At 46.2% G+C, this 19,891-nt stretch overlaps 1 protein-coding gene across 3 annotated transcripts in view; it reads left to right on the forward strand.

Moving 5' to 3' along the window:
- Positions 1 to 19,891, forward strand: part of LOC106613355 (protein-tyrosine sulfotransferase 1) — a 99,994-nt gene that overhangs the window by 49,083 nt on the left and 31,020 nt on the right. For all 3 annotated transcript variants that reach the window (XM_045724861.2, XM_045724863.2, XM_045724862.2), the window contains exon 3: positions 12,179 to 12,377. In XM_045724861.2, the coding sequence (XP_045580817.1) occupies positions 12,179 to 12,377 (199 nt within the window). The remainder of the gene's footprint in view (positions 1 to 12,178; positions 12,378 to 19,891) is intronic.

Here is a 19,891-nt window from a genome sequence, read left to right on the forward strand (position 1 = left end):
CATACTGGGTTAACCAGCCTACTGGTAAACATACTGGGTTAACCAGCCTACTGGTAAACATACTGGGTTAACCAGCCTACTGGTAAACATACTGGGTTAACCAGCCTACTGGTAAACATACTGGGTTAACCAGCCTACTGGTAAACATACTGGGTTAACCAGCCTACTGGTAAACATACTGGGTTAACCAGCCTACTGGTAAACATACTGGGTTAACCAGCCTACTGGTAAACATACTGGGTTAACCAGCCTACTGGTAAACATACTGGGTTAACCAGCCTACTGGTAAACATACTGGGTTAACCAGCCTACTGATAAACATACTGGGTTAACCAGCCTACTGATAAACATACTGGGTTAACCAGCCTACTGGTAAACATACTGGGTTAACATACTCGGTGTTACCAAATCAACCTAATATATCCAACAGGTCCATAACCTTTTTTGTGATTTTTATTTATTTATTAAACAAACAAATCCATAAATACTGGGATTGAGCCAGACTTCACAGATGTAGTGGGCCCATAACCTGATGGAACAGATGTAGTGGGCCCATAACCTGATGGAACAGGAGATTAAGAGTACGTACACAGGGTGTTGACGTAAGTCCGATCTGCCTCCTCTCATCAGACAAGACTATAAACAATATAACATTCATGAAAAAATATATATGACACTTAGCAGTGACTGGCAAAGCAGTGACTGACAGGGCAGTGACTGGCAGGGCAGTGACTGGCAGAGCAGTGTCTGGCAGGGCAGTGACTTGACAGGGCAGTGTCTGGCAGGGCAGTGACTTGACAGGGCAGTGACTTGACAGGGCAGTGACTGACAGGGCAGTGACTGACAGGGCAGTGACTGACAGGGCAGTGTCTGGCAGGGCAGTGACTGACAGAGCAGTGACTGACAGAGCAGTGACTGACAGGGCAGTGACTGACAGAGCAGTGCAGTGACTACATACATTTTGTTTGTTTATGAGATTCCTGTGGGAGTTGAACCCACAACCCAACTTTTCCACAGAGGACCACAAGCTCTGTTCCTACGTATCAGTGCCCAGCCTTCTGCTTGCTTTCTGAGTCTGACTAACACACTCACACACACACCCTTTCTGAGTCTGACTAACACACTCACACACACACCCTTTCTGAGTCTGACTAACACACTCACACACACACCCTTTCTGAGTCTGACTAACACACTCACACACACACCCTTTCTGAGTCTGACTAACACACTCACACACACACCCTTTCTGAGTCTGACTAACACACTCACACACACACCCTTTGTGAGTCTGACTAAACACACACACACACACACACACACACCCTTTCTGAGACTGACTAAACACACACACAATTCAGTAGTACTACACCCTCAACACCAGACCCCCCCCCCCCCCCCCCCCAGTAGTACTTCACTCCAGCGTCCCTGTCACCGGGCAGAGCAGAGCACCTCCATCTTTACCTACTAAAACCGTGCACGGGCGCTTGTGCATGTATTCTCTCAGACCCTTTGGTTTGCAGCAGGTCCCTTATCTGTACTGTAGTGGGCTGTGATCTCAGCCTCCCTTCTGTCTCTCCCCCATTACCATCAATAACATGGCTGATTTAGGGAAGGAAGGGCTAGGAGGGGGACCAGAGACCTAGCGCTCTCTCTCGCGTGCTCTCTCGATCTAGGAGAAGGGGGGAGGAGGTGAACTAGGAGAAGGGGGGAGGAGGTGAACTAGGAGAAGGAGGGGAGGAGGTGAACTAGGACCAAGGGGGAGGAGGTGATCCAGGACCAAGGGGGGAGGAGGTGATCCAGGACCAAGGGGGGAGGAGGTGAACCAGGACCAAGGGGGGAGGAGGTGAACCAGGACAAGGGGGGAGGAGGTGAACCAGGACCAAGGGGGGAGGAGGTGAACCAGGACCAAGGGGGAGGAGGTGATCCAGGGCCAAGGGGGGAGGAGGTGAACCAGGACCAAGGGGGGAGGAGGTGAACCAGGACAAGGGGGGAGGAGGTGAACCAGGACCAAGGGGGGAGGAGGTGAACCAGGACCAAGGGGGGAGGAGGTGAACCAGGACCAAGGGGGGAGGAGGTGAACCAGGACCAAGGGGGGAGGAGGTGAACCAGGACCAAGGGGGGAGGAGGTGAACCAGGACCAAGGGGGGAGGAGGTGAACCAGGACCAAGGGGGGAGGAGGTGAACCAGGACCAAGGGGGGAGGAAGTGAACCAGGACCAAGGGGGGAGGAAGTGAACCAGGACAAGGGGGGGAGTGGGTGAAAGGTCAGTTTATGACGACAACAGTGACAAACAAAACATGCATCTTTACTTTTTCTATCTTATACAGACCTCCTTGTTCATCTTTCTCTTGGAGGTCGTTGAGGCCAAAAGCTTTTTTTCAGTTTTATTTTTTTTATCTATTTGGAACAGCTGCAGATGCCGCCTTGAAGAATGTTGATGTCTTGTTCAATATTCATGCTTTTCTCTTGCTCTGATGCCATCATTATGCCACCTTGAAGAATGTTGATGTATTGTTCAATATTCATGCATATATTAAATATACAGTACCAGTCAAATGTTTAGACAGACCTACTCATTCCAGGGTTTTTCTTTTCTTTTTACTATTTTCTACATTGTAGAATAATAGTGACATCAAAACTATGAAATAACACATATGGAATCATGTAGTAACCAAACAAGTGTTAAACAAATCTAAATATATTTGAGATTCTTCAAAGTAGCCACCCTTTTGCCTTAATGACAGCTTTGCACACTCTTGGCATTCTCTCAACCAGCTTCATGAAGTAGTCACCTGGAATGCATTTCAGTTAACAGGATTGCCTTGTTAATTTGTGGAATTTCTTTCCTTAATACATTTGAGCCAATCAGTTGTGACAAGGTAGGGGTGGTATACAGAATATAGCCCTATTTGGTAAAAGACCAACGTCAAGTTTATGGCAAGAACAGCTCAAATAAGCAAAGAGAAATGACAGTCCATTACTTTAAGACATGAAGATCAGTCAATAGGGAACATTTTAAGAACTTTGAAAGTTTCTTCAAGTGCAGTCGCAATAACCATCAAGCGCTATGCTGAAACAGGCTCTCATGAGGACTACCACAGGAAAGGAAGACCCAGAGTTACCTCTGCTGCAGAGGATAAGTTTATTAGAGTTACCAGTCTCAGAAATTGCAGCCCAAATAAATACTTCACAGAGTTCAAGTAACAAACACATCTCAACATCAACTGTTCAGAGGAAACTGTGTGAATTTGGCCTTCATGGTCGAACTGCAGCAAAGAAACTAAGAAACACGAGCAATGGACATTAGACTGGTGGAAATCTGTCCTTTTGATCTGATGAGTCCAAATGAGAGATTTTTGGTTCCAACCGCCGTGTCTTTGTTAAAATGCAGAGTAGGTGAACGGATGATCTCCGCATGTGTGGTTCCCACTATGAAGCATGGAGGAGGAGGTGTGGGGGTGATTTGTTGGTGACACTGTCAGTGATTTATTTAGATTTCAAGGCACGCTTAACCAGCATGGCTACCACAGCATTCTGCAGCGATACGCCATCCCATCTGGTTTGCGCTTAGTGGGACTATCATTTGTTTTTCAGCAGGACAATGATCCAAAACACTTCCAGGCTGTGTAAGGGTTATTTGAGGAAAGTGGAAAGTGATTGAGTGCTGCATCAGATGACCTGGCCTTCACAATTACCCGACCTCAGCCCATTTGAGATGGTTTGGGATGAGTTGGACTGCAGAGTGAAGGAAAAGCAGCAACAAGTGCTCAGCATATGTGGGAACTCCTTCAAGACTGTTGGAAAAGCATTCTTCATGAAGCTGGTTGAGAGAATGCCAAGAATGTGCAAAGCTGTCATCAAGGCGAAAGGGTAGTTACTTTGAAGAATCTAAAATAAACAAATCAAAATATATTTTATAACACTTTTTTGGTTACTACATTATTTAAAAGAAAAAAACTTTAATGAGTAGGTGTCTCAACTTTTGACTAGTACACTGTGTGTGTGAAATAATATTTAGATATTATATATATGATTTATTTATTATATATTTTGTTTGTGTGTTTGTGTGTGCACACCGGAGGCCAGACTGTACTGTAAACATACAGGATAAGAAGTAGCTCCTCCCCAGTTTGGTGGCCGTGGCAACAACCAGAAGTAGGCCTCCAGATGCGACCTACTTCTACAGTGTAGCTAGCTGACAACGCAACAGAGCCTCTCTCTTTTTTTATTTTCTTTCTTTGTCATTTCTCGGAATGAATGTAATTGTTGTGGTCATCTTAACAGCGTAGCTAACTGACATCACCGAGGAGAGAAGGAAGAGACTCACTTTCCTTTCCTTGTCATTTCTCTAAAATGTATTTATTTGCTAGGTTAAACTGTTCGTGACATACAGTGAAGTTGTCTTGACACTGTAGCTGACATTACTAAGGAGATGAGGCAGGGACTCTTCTTTTATCTCAGGCATTTTTCACAATTTGTTTATTAGATGGGGTTTCCATTCTACAATCTGTTCATGAGATACCCAGTGCTGTGTATTCATGGATGCCAGGCTTCCCCCAACCCAAAAAATGTGCCCCCCCCCCAAAAAAAAATATATCTTTCGTCTCTCTGTGTTTCATCATTTTCCTTCAATTCAGGCTGGATGTATCTCACCTGAGAACGCATTCAGAGCGAGTGAAACAGCGCCCCTCTGTCTCTGTATGTGTGGACCATCTATCTGATGCTGTCTGGTCAAACAGAGTATGACATTGTTGCTGCCCGTAACATTGAATGCAATGGAAGCCAGTGAGTATTTGGCCTCCTATGATATAAAAAAAAAAAAGTCTAACATTATAGCCAATCAGCGTTGAGCTAATCTGAGTGAGCTCAACTGTGAATGGTCTGGGCACACCAAAACAGTCAAGGGAAGCCAGTTTGGATTTGTCTTCACTCCTATTACATCGCATCAAGAGAAATTATGTAATTGACAGAAACAACTTGAATTGCTGCATCTCGTTGTGTTGTCCTCCCCAGTGACTAACTAGCTAGCTAGCTAAAATTAACCCTTTCGTAATTTAGACATGGATGGAGATAGGGATTTGGACTTGTGGTTTTACTTAATTATCCGTACTGGCCAATGATTATAACGGCAACTCTGATCCAACCATTAATTCATACCTAGTTGTGCCCGTGACCTGAGAGGATGGAAGTACAGTATGTAGCTAGACGTAGAACGCTAATGTTAACTAGCTAACGATAACCATGAATGGAAGTTAGACTAGCGAGCAGGTATTTTAGCCAGGGACAACAAAAACTAAAAGTCATAGACTGTTTAGTCAACGTGAAGGAGAGGAGGATGGCATTACTGTTTCTCTACCAGTAGGGTGGGTCAACATGTTCTTTCTACTTGCAAACACACACACACACACACACACACACACACACACACACACACACACACACACACACAAATCAGTAAAATGGACAGCCACTTCATATTTAGCTTACATTGATTGGACCAAATAGTTTTTTGGGGTGTTTTTTTGTCATCACTGTATTAGACTAAGCAGACGGGATTTGATCATGTTGAAGTGATGCTGGAATAGTGGAAGCAGCTCCTGTTTTCTTTGTAACTTGCGGTAATTCTCTGTGGTTCTGTATCAATAGTTGTTTAGTGGTTTGAAAATGTGGGAAACATTACCTTGCTTGACCATGCTGTAGGTCATGTAACTGTTTTGTTATATGTTTTGTGGACTTCACCGGACAGATGTCGCTCTCCGGTTTTGTGATGAAACAAAAAGGTGTAGTTGAATTTATTCTGCCACTGTGTCTTCTTATTGTCTCAGCCTTTAAATCACGTTGTCAAGACATATGAACTAACAGGTTATAGAACAAAACAACACAATTATCACTACACAGGTTGGAATATGGCATTTTTGTTCCTGGATTGGCTTCCCCAGTGCTTTTACCCATGAACCTCTACTGGAGATACCAAGTACAAGCAGATGTCTTGCTCTCTCTCTCTCTTTCTCTCTCTGGTCAGAATGAGTCACGTTTGTTTGTATCTGTTTATGCTGTGGACCTCTAAACATTCAACGTTTATAGGCCTACACTCCCTGCCCGGGTCAACACCCCCCCCCACCCCCCCCCCCCCCCCTCCGACCCACATGAGGGTTTTCGGCTTCAGCCTCCCTTAGTACCTCAAGCAAGGGGAAAAAGGAAGGCTCATTTTGGATGCCTTGAATGATGCTAGCTAGTCAATGATCTTCTGGGGGGGACACTACAATGCTAACTCCTTTGCTAACTGTGGCCCTCTCTCTCTCTCTCTCTCTCTCTCTCTCTCCTTCTCTCTCTCTCTCTCCTTCTCTCTCTCTCTCCTCCTCCTCTCTCTCCTCTCTCTCTCTCCCTCTCTCTCTCTCCTCTCTCTCGCTCTCTCCTCTCGCTCTCTCTCCTTTCTCTCTCTCTGCCTCCTTTCTCTCTCTCTCTCCTTCTCTCTCTCTCTCCTGTCTCTCTCGCCTCTCTCGTCTCTCTCCCTCTCTCTCTCTCTCGCTCTCTCTGTCTCTCTCTTTCAGAAACAGTATTATAGTCCTCCCTTCTTCCTCCAGAGATGAACAAAAGCAGTTGTCTATTAATCATACAGTAAAGGCTGTGTTCTAAATGGATCCCTATATAGTGGACTACATTTGGACCAGAGCACTATATATGAGGGGATAGGGTGCCATTTGAGACATATATCCTAGTTCTACAGTGGTAAAGATTGCATTCCCAAAGTAAGTGGATTTGTTTAGTGAATTGTCAGGCATTATCGAGGTGTATTGTAGTAGTGCAGGACTGGAATGCAGAGAGACCTGAGGGAAGTCAGAAGTTAATGGACTGTGTGTGAGCGAGAGCTCTCAAAAGTAGTGCACCACGTAGGGAATAGTGTTCCATTTAGGACACGGTCTGAGAAAATAAGCTTTATTCACAATACCATGGTGCTGATTTGAATCAAGGCTGGGGTTGGCTCTCCTGATGAATTTGAATCAAGGCTGGGGTTGGCTCTCCTGATGAATTGAATCAAGGCTAGGGTTGGCTCTCCACTCTCCTGCTGAATTTGAATCAAGGCTAGGGTTGGCTCTCCTGCTGAATTTGAATCAAGGCTAGGGTTGGCTCTCCACTCTCCTGCTGATTTGAATCAAGGCTAGGGTTGGCTCTCCTGCTGAATTTGAATCAAGGCTAGGGTTGGCTCTCCGCTCTCCTGCTGAATTTGAATCAAGGCTAGGGTTGGCTCTCCGCTCTCCAAGCTGAATTTGAATCAAGGCTAGGGTTGGCTCTCCGCTCTCCTGCTGAATTTGAATCAAGGCTAGGGTTGGCTCTCCGCTCTCCTGCTGAATTTGAATCAAGGCTAGGGTTGGCTCTCCACTCTCCTGCTGAATTTGAATCAAGGCTAGGGTTGGCTCTCCGCTCTCCTGCTGAATTTGAATCAAGGCTAGGGTTGGCTCTCCGCTCTCCTGCTGAATTTGAATCAAGGCTAGGGTTGGCTCTCCGCTCTCCTGCTGATTTGAATCAAGGCTGGGGTTGGCTCTCCACTCTCCTGCTGAATTTGAATCAAGGCTAGGGTTGGCTCTCCGCTCTCCTGCTGAATTTGAATCAAGGCTAGGGTTGGCTCTCCACTCTCCTGCTGAATTTGAATCAAGGCTAGGGTTGGCTCTCCGCTCTCCTGCTGATTTGAATCAAGGCTGGGGTTGGCTCTCCGCTCTCCTGGTATTTGTATGAATCTCTCCCCGCTGCTGGCAGGCAGATTCATCTTGGACACACACACACACACACACACACACACGCAGAGAGAGAGAGAAGCTGTGGAGACGCCCAGCTGTGCTGTAACCATGCAGAGTTAAAGGTAGAGCCCTCTTTCCATCTCTCCCTACCCCACTCTAAAGGCGTTCACGTGCTTCCCAACCCAAACCGTTTGGAAGACTTCGTGCATATGTCATTTTCTTTCCGGCTGTTCGAGCACACATTTATTTTTATTTTTTTTCTAGAGGCAAGCCAAAGTTCAGAGCTGAAGTCTACGCCCCTTCGTCAGTGATTGGTCAACAGTAGGGATTCTTCAATAAAGTCTTTGTTGTCATTCAACGAGAGAGGACTCATTTTAATGCACTTTTTTTTCATTGAGTAACACTGCACCAAACATCTTAGTGAAACTAAGAGCTCGGCAAAAATGTCAACAGTAATGACAGAGTTGTCTTAGATACATTCTGACTATTTTGAGGAAGTGTATACAGGCTACAGTATGGCGTCACAAAATGGACAAACAGTACTATTGCCGCTGTTTATTTATTTATTTATTTATTTGTTTTCTTGTGTTTTAAGGGCGTATGCGAGCACACTCGTTCAGCTCCCCTGGGCCGGGTTCAGCTCCCCTGGGCCGGGTTCAGCTCCCCTGGGCCGGGTTCAGCTCCCCTGGCCCGGGTTCAGCTCCCCTGGGCCGGGTTCAGCTCCCCTGGGCCGGGTTCAGCTCCCCTGGCCCGGGTTCAGCTCCCCTGGGCCGGGTTCAGCTCCCCTGGGCCGGGTTCAGCTCCCCTGGCCCGGGTTCAGCTCCCCTGGGCCGGGTTCAGCTCCCCTGGCCCGGGTTCAGCTCCCCTGGGCCGGGTTCAGCTCCCCTGGCCCGGGTTCAGCTCCCCTGGCCCGGGTTCAGCTCCCCTGGGCCGGGTTCAGCTCCCCTGGCCCGGGTTCAGCTCCCCTGGCCCGGGTTCAGCTCCCCTGGCCCGGGTTCAGCTCCCCTGGCCCGGGTTCAGCTCCCCTGGCCCGGGTTCAGCTCCCCTGGGCCGGGTTCAGCTCCCCTGGCCCGGGTTCAGCTCCCCTGGCCCGGGTTCAGCTCCCCTGGCCCGGGTTCAGCTCCCCTGGGCCGGGTTCAGCTCCCCTGGCCCGGGTTCAGCTCCCCTGGGCCGGGTTCAGCTCCCCTGGCCCGGGTTCAGCTCCCCTGGCCCGGGTTCAGCTCCCCTGGGCCGGGTTCAGCTCCCCTGGCCCGGGTTCAGCTCCCCTGGCCCGGGTTCAGCTCCCCTGGGCCGGGTTCAGCTCCCCTGGGCCGGGTTCAGCTCCCCTGGCCCGGGTTCAGCTCCCCTGGCCCGGGTTCAGCTCCCCTGGGCCGGGTTCAGCTCCCCTGGGCCGGGTTCAGCTAGGAGCCAGCTGAACCGGAGTATGCTGACACCTTAAGCCCATCTGTGTGTCTCAAATGGCACCCGATAAGGCCCATAGGGCTCTGGTCTAAAGTAGTGCACTATAAAGGGAATAGGATGCCTTTAGGGTCTGGTCTAAAGTAGTGCACTATAAAGGGAATAGGATGCCATAGGGCTCTGGTCTAAAGTAGTGCACTAAATAGGGAATAGGGTGCCATATGGGACACAGATCCTGTATGCTGGGTCAGAACTCAGCTGTTGCTGTAATCTGTTTTCCATATGGACTCTGTCTGTTCTGAAGAGGAGCAGGGTGGAGGCTGTCACGAACCAGCTGTGGTTTCTAGAGATATGCCTGGCTCCAACAACAGGTCTTACATGTAACGTGTGCATGCGCTGCGTCATTCTTGTACGAGTGTGTGTGTTTTTTATTTTACATTTTTTATTGTTTTATACCGTGCCTGTGTAATGCGTTGAGCAGGGTTCCTTATCCCCCAGAATGTTGCCCTCTCCTCCCGCTAAACTCTCTCAACTCTTCAACTAACAATCTCTATTTCTATAGATCAGCGTTTCCGGGCTCTGGTGTCCAACATGGCTGACATGCTGATCCATTGATGATATACTGTACACTAGCTCTGTTCAGGTTATATGCCCATTCTATGTGGATGAAAATAATTATATGAAACCTTTTTCTTTTTAAACAGGCAAACGGCTGCTACACAAACTACTCAACAACGGCCCAGTAACCTATTCCCAACCAAAATGTCCTTTTTATTTCAGATCATTTATAAAAGTAAAGCAAATTATGAAAAATGACGTATTTCTGTCAATTGATGGATTACGTCGCTGGAGGGAACGACTCACTAAATTGATGGCAATTTTGTTGTGCCTTTACAGTTAAAGCTCAATGCTTCAAGTCCTGTACGTCTATAATACTGACGACTGCTTATATCTGCTGCGACATCCACAGCTATGACAAATCAGTGATGCTCATGGTGGAGTGGCCTCTCACTGTTCCCCTTCAATGTGTACACCTTAACACTTCATCCCTTCACGTCGTCTATAAACGTTCAAACATCTTGTCACTTCATCCCTTAATGTCATCCACAAATGGTCAACTTTCTTATTTTCCTGAAAACAAAGACTGGGATTCAGACGGGCAGTCCCCCCCCCCCCCCCCCTGCTTATTAAATATTTCAGAAATGATGAATAATTTAACCCAGAGTAGATTGAGGTAATGGTTGATTCATTTTTAATATCGCTCCTCCAAATCTGTCAGTCATTGGGGAAAGGCCCAGTCCACTCAGCAAAGCTCTGTAATGTTGCCCTAATGTCCTAATGTCTTGTCTCCGTGCTCATATAAAGGGACTGGAATGAAATGGGATGCATGGAGGCAGACATACATGGGGACAGGGGCGTGATCTGATACAGTGAGATAGAAACCCATATCTCTATGGAGGGGCCATTCATTCAACCCATTAACTGTGAAGCCTGGAGCTGGAGAGAGGCTGAAGCTTGGGGGCCATCTTCAATCGTGTCCCATGACCCAGTTAGAGCCAATTAGTTTGCAGTTAGCTGCCTGCAGTAACAAGGGCTGGTCACTGGTCCACTGCTAAAACCACACTATCAAGGGATAATGTTGAACCATTCCTTAATGCTAAAACCATGCTATCGAGGGATAATGTTGAACCATTCCTTAATAATGCTAACACCATGCTATCAAGGATAATGTTGAACCATTCCTTAATAATGCTAACATCATGCTATCAAGGGATAATGTTGAACCATTCCTTAATAATGCTAAAACCATGCTATCAAGGGATAATGTTGAACCATTCCTTAATGCTAAAACCATGCTATCGAGGGATAATGTTGAACCATTCCTTAATAATGCTAACACCATGCTATCAAGGATAATGTTGAACCATTCCTTAACAATGCTAACATCATGCTATCAAGGGATAATGTTGAACCATTCCTTAATAATGCTAAAACCATGCTATCAAGGGATAATGTTGAACCATTCCTTAATAATGCTAAAACCATGCTATCGAGGGATAATGTTGAACCATTCCTTAATGCTAAAACCATGCTATCAAGGATAATGTTGAACCATTCCTTAATAATGCTAACATCATGCTATCAAGGGATAATGTTGAACCATTCCTTAACAATGCTAACATCATGCTATCAAGGGATAATGTTGAACCATTCCTTAATAATGCTAACATCATGCTATCGAGGGATAATGTTGAACCATTCCTTAATAATGCTAACATCATGCTATCGAGGGATAATGTTGAACCATTCCTTAACAATGCTAACATCATGCTATCAAGGGATAATGTTGAACCATTCCTTAACAATGCTAACATCATGCTATCGAGGGATCATGTTGAACCATTCCTTAACAATGCTAACATCATGCTATCGAGGGATAATGTTGAACCATTCCTTAATAATGCTAACATCATGCTATCGAGGGATCATGTTGAACCATTCCTTAATAATGCTAACATCATGCTATCGAGGGATAATGTTGAACCATTCCTTAATAATGCTAAAACCATGCTATCGAGGGATCATGTTGAACCATTCCTTAACAATGCTAACATCATGCTATCGAGGGATAATGTTGAACCATTCCTTAACAATGCTAACATCATGCTATCGAGGGATAATGTTGAACCATTCCTTAACAATGCTAACATCATGCTATCAAGGGATAATGTTGAACCATTCCTTAACAATGCTAACATCATGCTATCAACGTGTCTGACAAAGGTGCTGTTCAACTAGCAGTGGCTTAGAGGATGCTGGTGTGTGTTCATCTGTTAGATCACTTTCAAAAAGCAGCCTTTCTTCCTCTCTCGCTAGAGGTCATCAGGAAGTAGGTTTCCATCTCATTACTCTCACTAATCCAATTATAAGTGAGTACCAGTACCTCAAGCAAGGATGCCTTGAATGATGCTAGCTAGTCAATGGTCTTCTGGGGACAAACTGCGAATGCTAACTGTGGTGTTTTCTCTCTCTCTCTGCAGGGTGGAGAGGTCTACAGACCAGGTGATAAAGCCAGTCAACGTGGAGGCCTTATCTAAGTGGGTAGGCAAGATCCCTGCGGACGTACTGAGGGACATGCCCGTCATCGCCCCCATGTTGTCCCGTCTGGGGTACGACCCCTACGCCAACCCTCCCAACTACGGCCGGCCAGACCCCAAGGTCCTTGACAACACCAGGAGGGTGAGTAGGGAAAAGATGGACAGGGACACGCGTCATCCCAGAACACACAAACACAGTATCCTCTGACGCAGAAAGCAGATCTAAGGACCGTCTTTCTCTTTAATTAGATTACCTGTCCAATCAACTTCCTCTAGTTAAATGACCTGTCCAATCTCTGACTCGCATTTAAATTACCGGTGAATTAATATCTTGTATTCCTCATCAAATGTATTTATAAAGCCCTTCTTACATCAGCTGATATATCAAAGTGCTGTACAGAAACCCAGCCTAAAACCCCAAACAGCAAGCAATGCAGGTGTAGAAGTACGGTGGCTAGGAAAAACTCCCTAGAAAGGCCAAAACCTAGGAAGAAACCTAGAGAGGAACCAGGCTATGAGGGGTGGCCAGTCCTCTTCTGGCTGTGCCGGGTGGAGATTATAACAGCACATGGCCAAGATGTTCAAATGTTCATAAATGACCAGCATGGTCAAATAATAATAATCACAGTAGTTGTCGAGGGTGCAACAAGTCAGTAACACAAGAGTAAATGTCAGTTGGCTTTTCATAGCCGATCATTGAGAGTATCTCTACCGCTCCTGCTGTCTCCAGAGAGTTGAAAACAGCAGGTCTGGGACAGGTAGCATGTCCGGTGAACAGGTCAGGGTTCCATAGCCGCAGGCAGATCAGTTGAAACTGGAGCAGCAGCACGGCCAGGTGGACTGGGGACAGCAAGGAGTCATCATGCCAGGTAGTCCTGAGGCATCGTCCTAGGGTTCAGGTCCTCTGAGAGAAAGAAAGAGAGAGAATTAGAGAGAGCATACTTAAATTCACACAGGACACCGGATAAGACAGGAGAAATACTCCAGATGTAACAGACTGACCCTAACCCCCCGACACATAAACTACTGCGGCATAAATACTGGAGGCTGAGACAGGAAGGGTCGGGAGACACTGTGGCCCCATCCGACGATACCCCCGGACAGGGCCAAACAGGCAGGATATAACCCCACCCACTTTGCCAAAGCACAGCCCCCACACCACTAGAGGGATATCTTCAACCACCAACTTACCATCCTGAGACAAGGCCGAGTATAGCCCACAAAGATCACCGCCACGGCACAACCCAAGGGGGGGCGCTAACCCAGACAGGAAGACCACGTCAGCGACTCAACCCACTCAAGTGACGCACCCCTTCCTAGGGAATTCCCATTTGAATGGCTCCTGCTGACAGCATCTGTCTGAATTCGGTGATCATATCCAAATGAACCCATCCTCCACGTCTACCAGACCGACCTGTATGTGAGAGTTCTTCTACTCTACGTAATACATTCTTCATTGCTACACTCACTCACCTAACCAGCCGTCATTGGTGCTGGAAAGCGGCGAAGCACACGGCCATCTATTTCTGGAGCAGAATGTTTTATTAAATACTATTTCAGTGAGGAGCCCTCTCTCTCTCAAGCCTCTAGATTTCATATCTCTGATCCTATGAAACATATTCAATCTATCGCAGTTATTTTTTTGTTTCTCTGGTTCAAGATTTAAACTGATACATTCCAGTACTGTAGACCCCAGAAGCTCTTTGACCTGTGTGTGTGTTGAAAAGAGATCAGCTTTATTTGTTGTGTGATCTTAACACGGCTTTGTGTAAACGTTCATCTGATTAGCATCTCTCCATCATCATGTGATCTCTAATCCTCACCCTCCACCCTGTTTGGCTTCAGTTCCAGGTTCTATGCTGTCTTTAAAAAAAATATATTTCTACATCAGTGGAGGCTCCTCAGAGGAGGAAGGAGAGGAACATCCTCCTCAGTCATAAAAATACAAATTATTATTTTTAGATAAAACTATACTAAATATATTCATTGATTAAAACACACAGTTTTGCAATGAAGTTCTACAGTATCCTCAACAGCGCTCTGTAGGTTAGCACCATGGTGTAGCCGGAGGACAGCTAGCTTCCGTCCTCCTCTGGGTACATTGACTTCAATACAAAACCTAGGAGGCTCATGGTTCTCACCCCCTTCCAAATACTTACACAGTAATTATGACAACTTCCGGAGGATGTCCTCCAGCCTATCAGAGCTCTTGCAGCATGAACTGACATGTTGTCCACCCAATCAAAGGATCAGAGAATGAATCTAGTACTGAAATCATAAGCTACAGCTAGCTAGCACTAGTGCATAAAATATGGTGAGTAGTTGACTCAAAGACAATAGTTGAACAGTTTTGAACAAATTAATTTCTTTAAAAATGAATGACATGCGAGAGAGCTAGCTAGCTATATTTCGTTGTATTTGTTTTTCACTAAGCTAGATAGTTTAGCCTACTCAAACACCCGGCTCAAACAGAGAGGGATACTATGTTAGCTAGTTGGCTATGGCTATCCAACACTGGAACTCTTCCAAGTCAAGGTAAGCGTTTGGTCTTATTAATTTATTGCCACCGGGGCTTGCCAGTGTAACTGCTAAACTATTTGCTGACTGTACACTGTACTGCATGATAGTAGCGGTTTACTAACTCATTACTTCTAATAGATATGTTGACTTGCTATGACGTTAGCTAATATGGTTTCAACGATGTAGGCTGTGGGTAGCGTTCATGATATGAAGTTTTGGCTTGGAAAGTTTTTATTTTATTTAATTTTTTTATTCCGTTTTTTTTGCATGGTCACAGACAGCTGATGTGGTGTTCACTGAAGTCCACAAGCGAAGGGAAACGAGGAGGAGAGCACGTAGATGTGAGAAGGAATTCAACAACGAGCAAAGGGATCAGTATGTGGTTTCTATGAAAGTGAACTAGGTGTATTCCTTCCGCCGATTCTGTTGGAGAAAAAAAAAAAAAAAGATTTCTTAAACGAGAATTAACATAGCTGAATTTGTCCAATAGAAACTATTGTTTGCTACTGTTTGCAACGGACTAATGATTACACCCTAGATGCAGGCAAGAGTGTGCAAGGAGCTATTGAATGTGTCACTCTGTCATCTTGATTTGTCAAATGTTTCTCTTGACCTGTGCACTGCACCTACGTTGTAAACTTTAATTCATAGGCAGGTTGTACCACAACAACCTCATGATGGGTATAGGGAAAATTAGAGTATCGTGTAATAGCCTAACTCAATCGATGTTACACGGAGCTGGTGAATAGAATATGAATGACAGTCATCCAACATGCTGTAATAGAAATACGGCTAATTAAAAAAGAATCGTCCTCCCTCATCTTAAACGTCAAGACCACCACTGTTGTATATTCGTAAAGACTGGATATTTACTGGATATTTGTGTAGATATTTGTGTAGATACTAGATATTCGTGTTGATACTAGATATTTGTCTGTCTTGTCGTTGCTTTGTTTTCCAAATGGGATTTTAGTTTTCTGTAGTAGCCAGAGAGACTTACAAGGTATCTGGATGTTATCCAAGTTAATAGCCTTCCATGTTCAGGGAATGGTGTATTTGACAGCGTGTGCATCCCAAATGGCACCCACTGGGCCTTGGTCAAACATAGTGCACTACAGAGGGAATAGTATGTCATGCGGGATGTAAGACAGTGTTTTTACTGTTTTCTACTTTGCAAGAGATGAGTCTTTACCAGGGAAGGTAACGAGGGAGAGGAGTCTTTACCAGGGAAGGTGATGAGGGAGAGGAGTCTTTACCAGGGAAGGCGGCGAGACATAGAGGAGTCTTTACCAGGGAAGGTGACGAGGGAGAGGAGTCTTTACCAGGGAAAGTGACGAGGGAGAGGAGTCTTTACCAGGGAAGGTGACGAGGGAGAGGAGTCTTTACCTGGCAAGGTGACGAGGGAGAGGAGTCTTTACCTGGGAAGGCGGCGAGACATAGAGGAGTCTTTACCAGGGAAGGCGGCGAGACATAGAGGAGTCTTTACCAGGGAAGGTGACGAGGGAGAGGAGTCTTTACCAGGGAAGGTGACGAGGGAGAGGAGTCTTTACCAGGGAAGGCGGCAAGACATAGAGGAGTCTTTACCAGGGAAGGTGACGAGGGAGAGGAGTCTTTACCAGGGAAGGTGACGAGGGAGAGGAGTCTTTACCAGGGAAGGTGACGAGGGAGAGGAGTCTTTACCAGGGAAGGTGACGAGGGAGAGGAGTCTTTACCTGGCAAGGTGACGAGGGAGAGGAGTCTTTACCAGGGAAGGTGACGAGGGAGAGGAGTCTTTACCTGGCAAGGTGACGAGGGAGAGGAGTCTTTACCAGGGAAGGTGACGAGGGAGAGGAGTCTTTACCAGGGAAGGTGGAGAGACATAGAGGAGTCTTTACCTGGGAAGCAGAAGGGACCCCAGTAATCTGAGAGAAATTGAACATCACCACTTCCTCTCTCACATTTCATAACTGCTGAACTGACTGACTGCTATGCTGAACTGACTGACTGCTATGCTACCATGCAAGTTGATAGGTCAATTTCCTGGTTCAAAAGCAGTGCACCAAATAGAGACAGGAGTGCCATTTGGGACCAAATAGAGACAAGAGTGCGATTTGGGACGCAGACGGGTTGGTCGGTTGGTTTGGAGCAGCAACTTCAATGTGTCATCTGAGAAACCAACATACAGCAGCACTCCTGTATTTTTTACTAACAGTCTGTATTGATCTCTTGTTATCCTAATTGTCTCTCAGAGGAGAACAGGCGTTGTGAAGTTACGACGCACGGTAACCATATGAAGAGGATTACAGTAAGGAGATCAGATAGCCAGCTACTCTTTAACTCTCAATCTGTTTTCCATTTGTCTTGATCCCTTATGGATTTATTCTCTAGTGGCTAAAGGCTAAAGAACAAACTGGGTACACAGACACACACGCACGCATACCAAACACATGCTTACGCACACACACACACACCGCACACACACAATCATGTACGTGTGTGTGTTTAGGGCACGCTGCTAAACAACTTGGGTGTAAAGAAGTGACCTCTGTTAAATGTTGTTGTGTAAGTAGTGTGTGTTTTTATTGAGTCTTACAGCCTGGGGAGGGGTCACAGTCTGGGGAGGGGTCACAGTCTGGGGAGGGGTCACAGTCTGGGGAGGGGTCACAGTCTGGGGAGGGGGTCACAGTCTGGGGAGGGGTCACAGCCTGGGGAGGGGTCAGAGAGGAGGGTAGAGAGGAGGTTTGGAGGGAGATGGGAGGGGTAGTTTGGGGGGAGAGAAGGAAGGAAGGGAGGTATGGTGGTTGGCAGAGGTTTAGAAGGAGATGGGTTGGTCGTTTTGGGGGGGAGAGTGATGGGAGGGAGGTATGATGTTTGGAGGGAGATGTTTGGGGGAGGGAGGTTTGGAGGGAGATGGGTGGGGGGGTAGTTTGGGGCATGGAGGTTTGGAGGGAGATGGGTGGTGGGGTAGTTTGGGGCAGGGAGGTTTGGAGGGAGATGGGTGGTGGGGTAGTTTGGGGCAATGAGGTTTGGAGGGAGATGGGTGGTGGGGTAGTTTGGTGGAGGGAGGTTTGGAGGGAGATGTGTGGTGGGGTAGTTTGGGGCAATGAGGTTTGGAGGGAGATGGGTGGTGGGGTAGTTTGGTGGAGGGAGGTTTGGAGGGAGGCAGATACAGTGGGGGGAAGAAGTATTTGATCCCCTGCTGATTTTGTACGTTTGCCCACTTACAAAGAAATAATCAGTCTATAATTTTAATGGTAGGTTTATATGAACAGTGAGAGACAGAATAACAACAAAAAAATCCAGAAAAACGCATGTCAAAAATGTTATAAAATTATTAGCATTTTAGGGAAATAAATATTTGACCCCTCTGCAAAACTTGACTTAGTACTTGGTGGTAAAACCCTTGTTGGCAATCACAGAGGTCAGACGTTTCTTGTAGTTGGCCACCAGGTTTGCACACATCTCAGGAGGGATTTTGTCCCACTCCTCTTTGCAGATCTTCTCCAAGTCATTAAGGTTTTGAGGCTGACGTTTGGCAACTCGAACCTTCAGCTCCCTCCACAGATTTTCTATGGGATTAAGGTCTGGAGACTGGCTAGGCCACTCCAGGACCTTAATGTGCTTCTTCTTGAGCCACTCCTTTGTTGCCTTGGCCATGTGTTTTGGGTCATTGTCATGCTGGAATACCCATCCACGACCCATTTTCAATGCCCTGGCTGAGGGAAGGAGGTTCTCACCCAAGATTTGACAGTACATGGCCCCGTCCATCGTCCCTTTGATGCGGTGAAGTTGTCCTGTCCCCTTAGCAGAAAAACACCCCCAGAGCATAATGTTTCCACCTCCATGTTTAACGGTGGAGATGGTGTTCTTGGGGCCATAGGCAGCATTCCTCCTCCTCCAAACACGGCGAGTTGAGTTGATGCCAAAGAGCTCCATTTTGGTCTCATCTGACCACAACACTTTCACCAGTTGTCCTCTGAATCATTCAGATGTTCATTGGCAAACTTCAGACGGGCATGTATATGTGCTTTCTTGAGCAGGGGGACCTTGCGGGTGCTGCAGGATTTCAGTCCTTCACGGCGTAGTGTGTTACCAATTGATAAACTCATTGAGATCATTGACAAGATCCTCCCGTGTAGTTCTGGGCTGATTCCTCACCGTTCTCATGATCATTGCAACTCCACGAGGTGAGATCTTTCATGGAGCCCCAGGCTGAGGGAGATTGACAGTTATTTTGTGTTTCTTCCATTTGCAAATAATCACATCAAATGTTGTCACCTTCTCACCAAGCTGCTTGACGATGGTCTGGTAGCCCATTCCAGCCTTGTGTAGGTCTACAATCTTGTCCCTGACATCCTTGGAGAGCTCTTTGGTCTTGGCCATGGTGGAGAGTTTGGAATCTGATTGATTGATTGCTTCTGTGGACAGGTGTCTTTTTACAGGTAACAAGCTGCGGTTAGGAGCACTCCCTTTAAGAGTGTGCTCCTAATCTCAGCTCGTTACCTGTATAAAAGACACCTGGGAGGCAGAAATCTTTCTGATTGAGAGGGGGTCAAATACTTATTTCCCTCATTAAAATGCAAATCAATTTATAACATTTTTGACATGCGTTTTTCTGGATATTTTTCTTGTTATTCTGTCTCTCACTGTTCAAATAAACCTAACATTAAAATTATAGACTGATCCTTTCTTTGTCAGTGGGCAAACGTACAAAATCAGCAGGGGATCAAATACTTTTTTCCCCCACTGTATATAGCAGACCTGGCTGTTAAAATGTTCTCATTCTCTGTATATTCAATTCATCTAGGGCCAATTCTTCTTTCTAAACATCTACACACACACACACACACACACACACACACACACACACACACACACACACACACACACACAGAGCTCTACAGTATAAACCTTCACCTTTTGCATGAGCACTCTGTCATTTTGACTAACGGAGCAGGTAAGCTACCCTTCATTAACCTACGCTGGAGCATCCCAAACACCAGCCTCCTTATTCTAGTGCACTAGTTTTGACCACAGCCCCTCCAGTGTATTTGTTATTTGTATTACATGTTTTCTTTAACCTTTATTTAACTAGGCAAGTCAGTTAAGAACAAATACTTATTTACAATGACGGCCTCCTGTGGGGACGGGGGCTGG

The sequence above is a fragment of the Salmo salar genome, chromosome 09 (genome assembly GCF_965601325.2).
Source record: "Salmo salar chromosome 09, fSalSal1, whole genome shotgun sequence".
In the NCBI taxonomy this organism is placed as follows: Eukaryota; Metazoa; Chordata; class Actinopteri; order Salmoniformes; family Salmonidae; genus Salmo; species Salmo salar.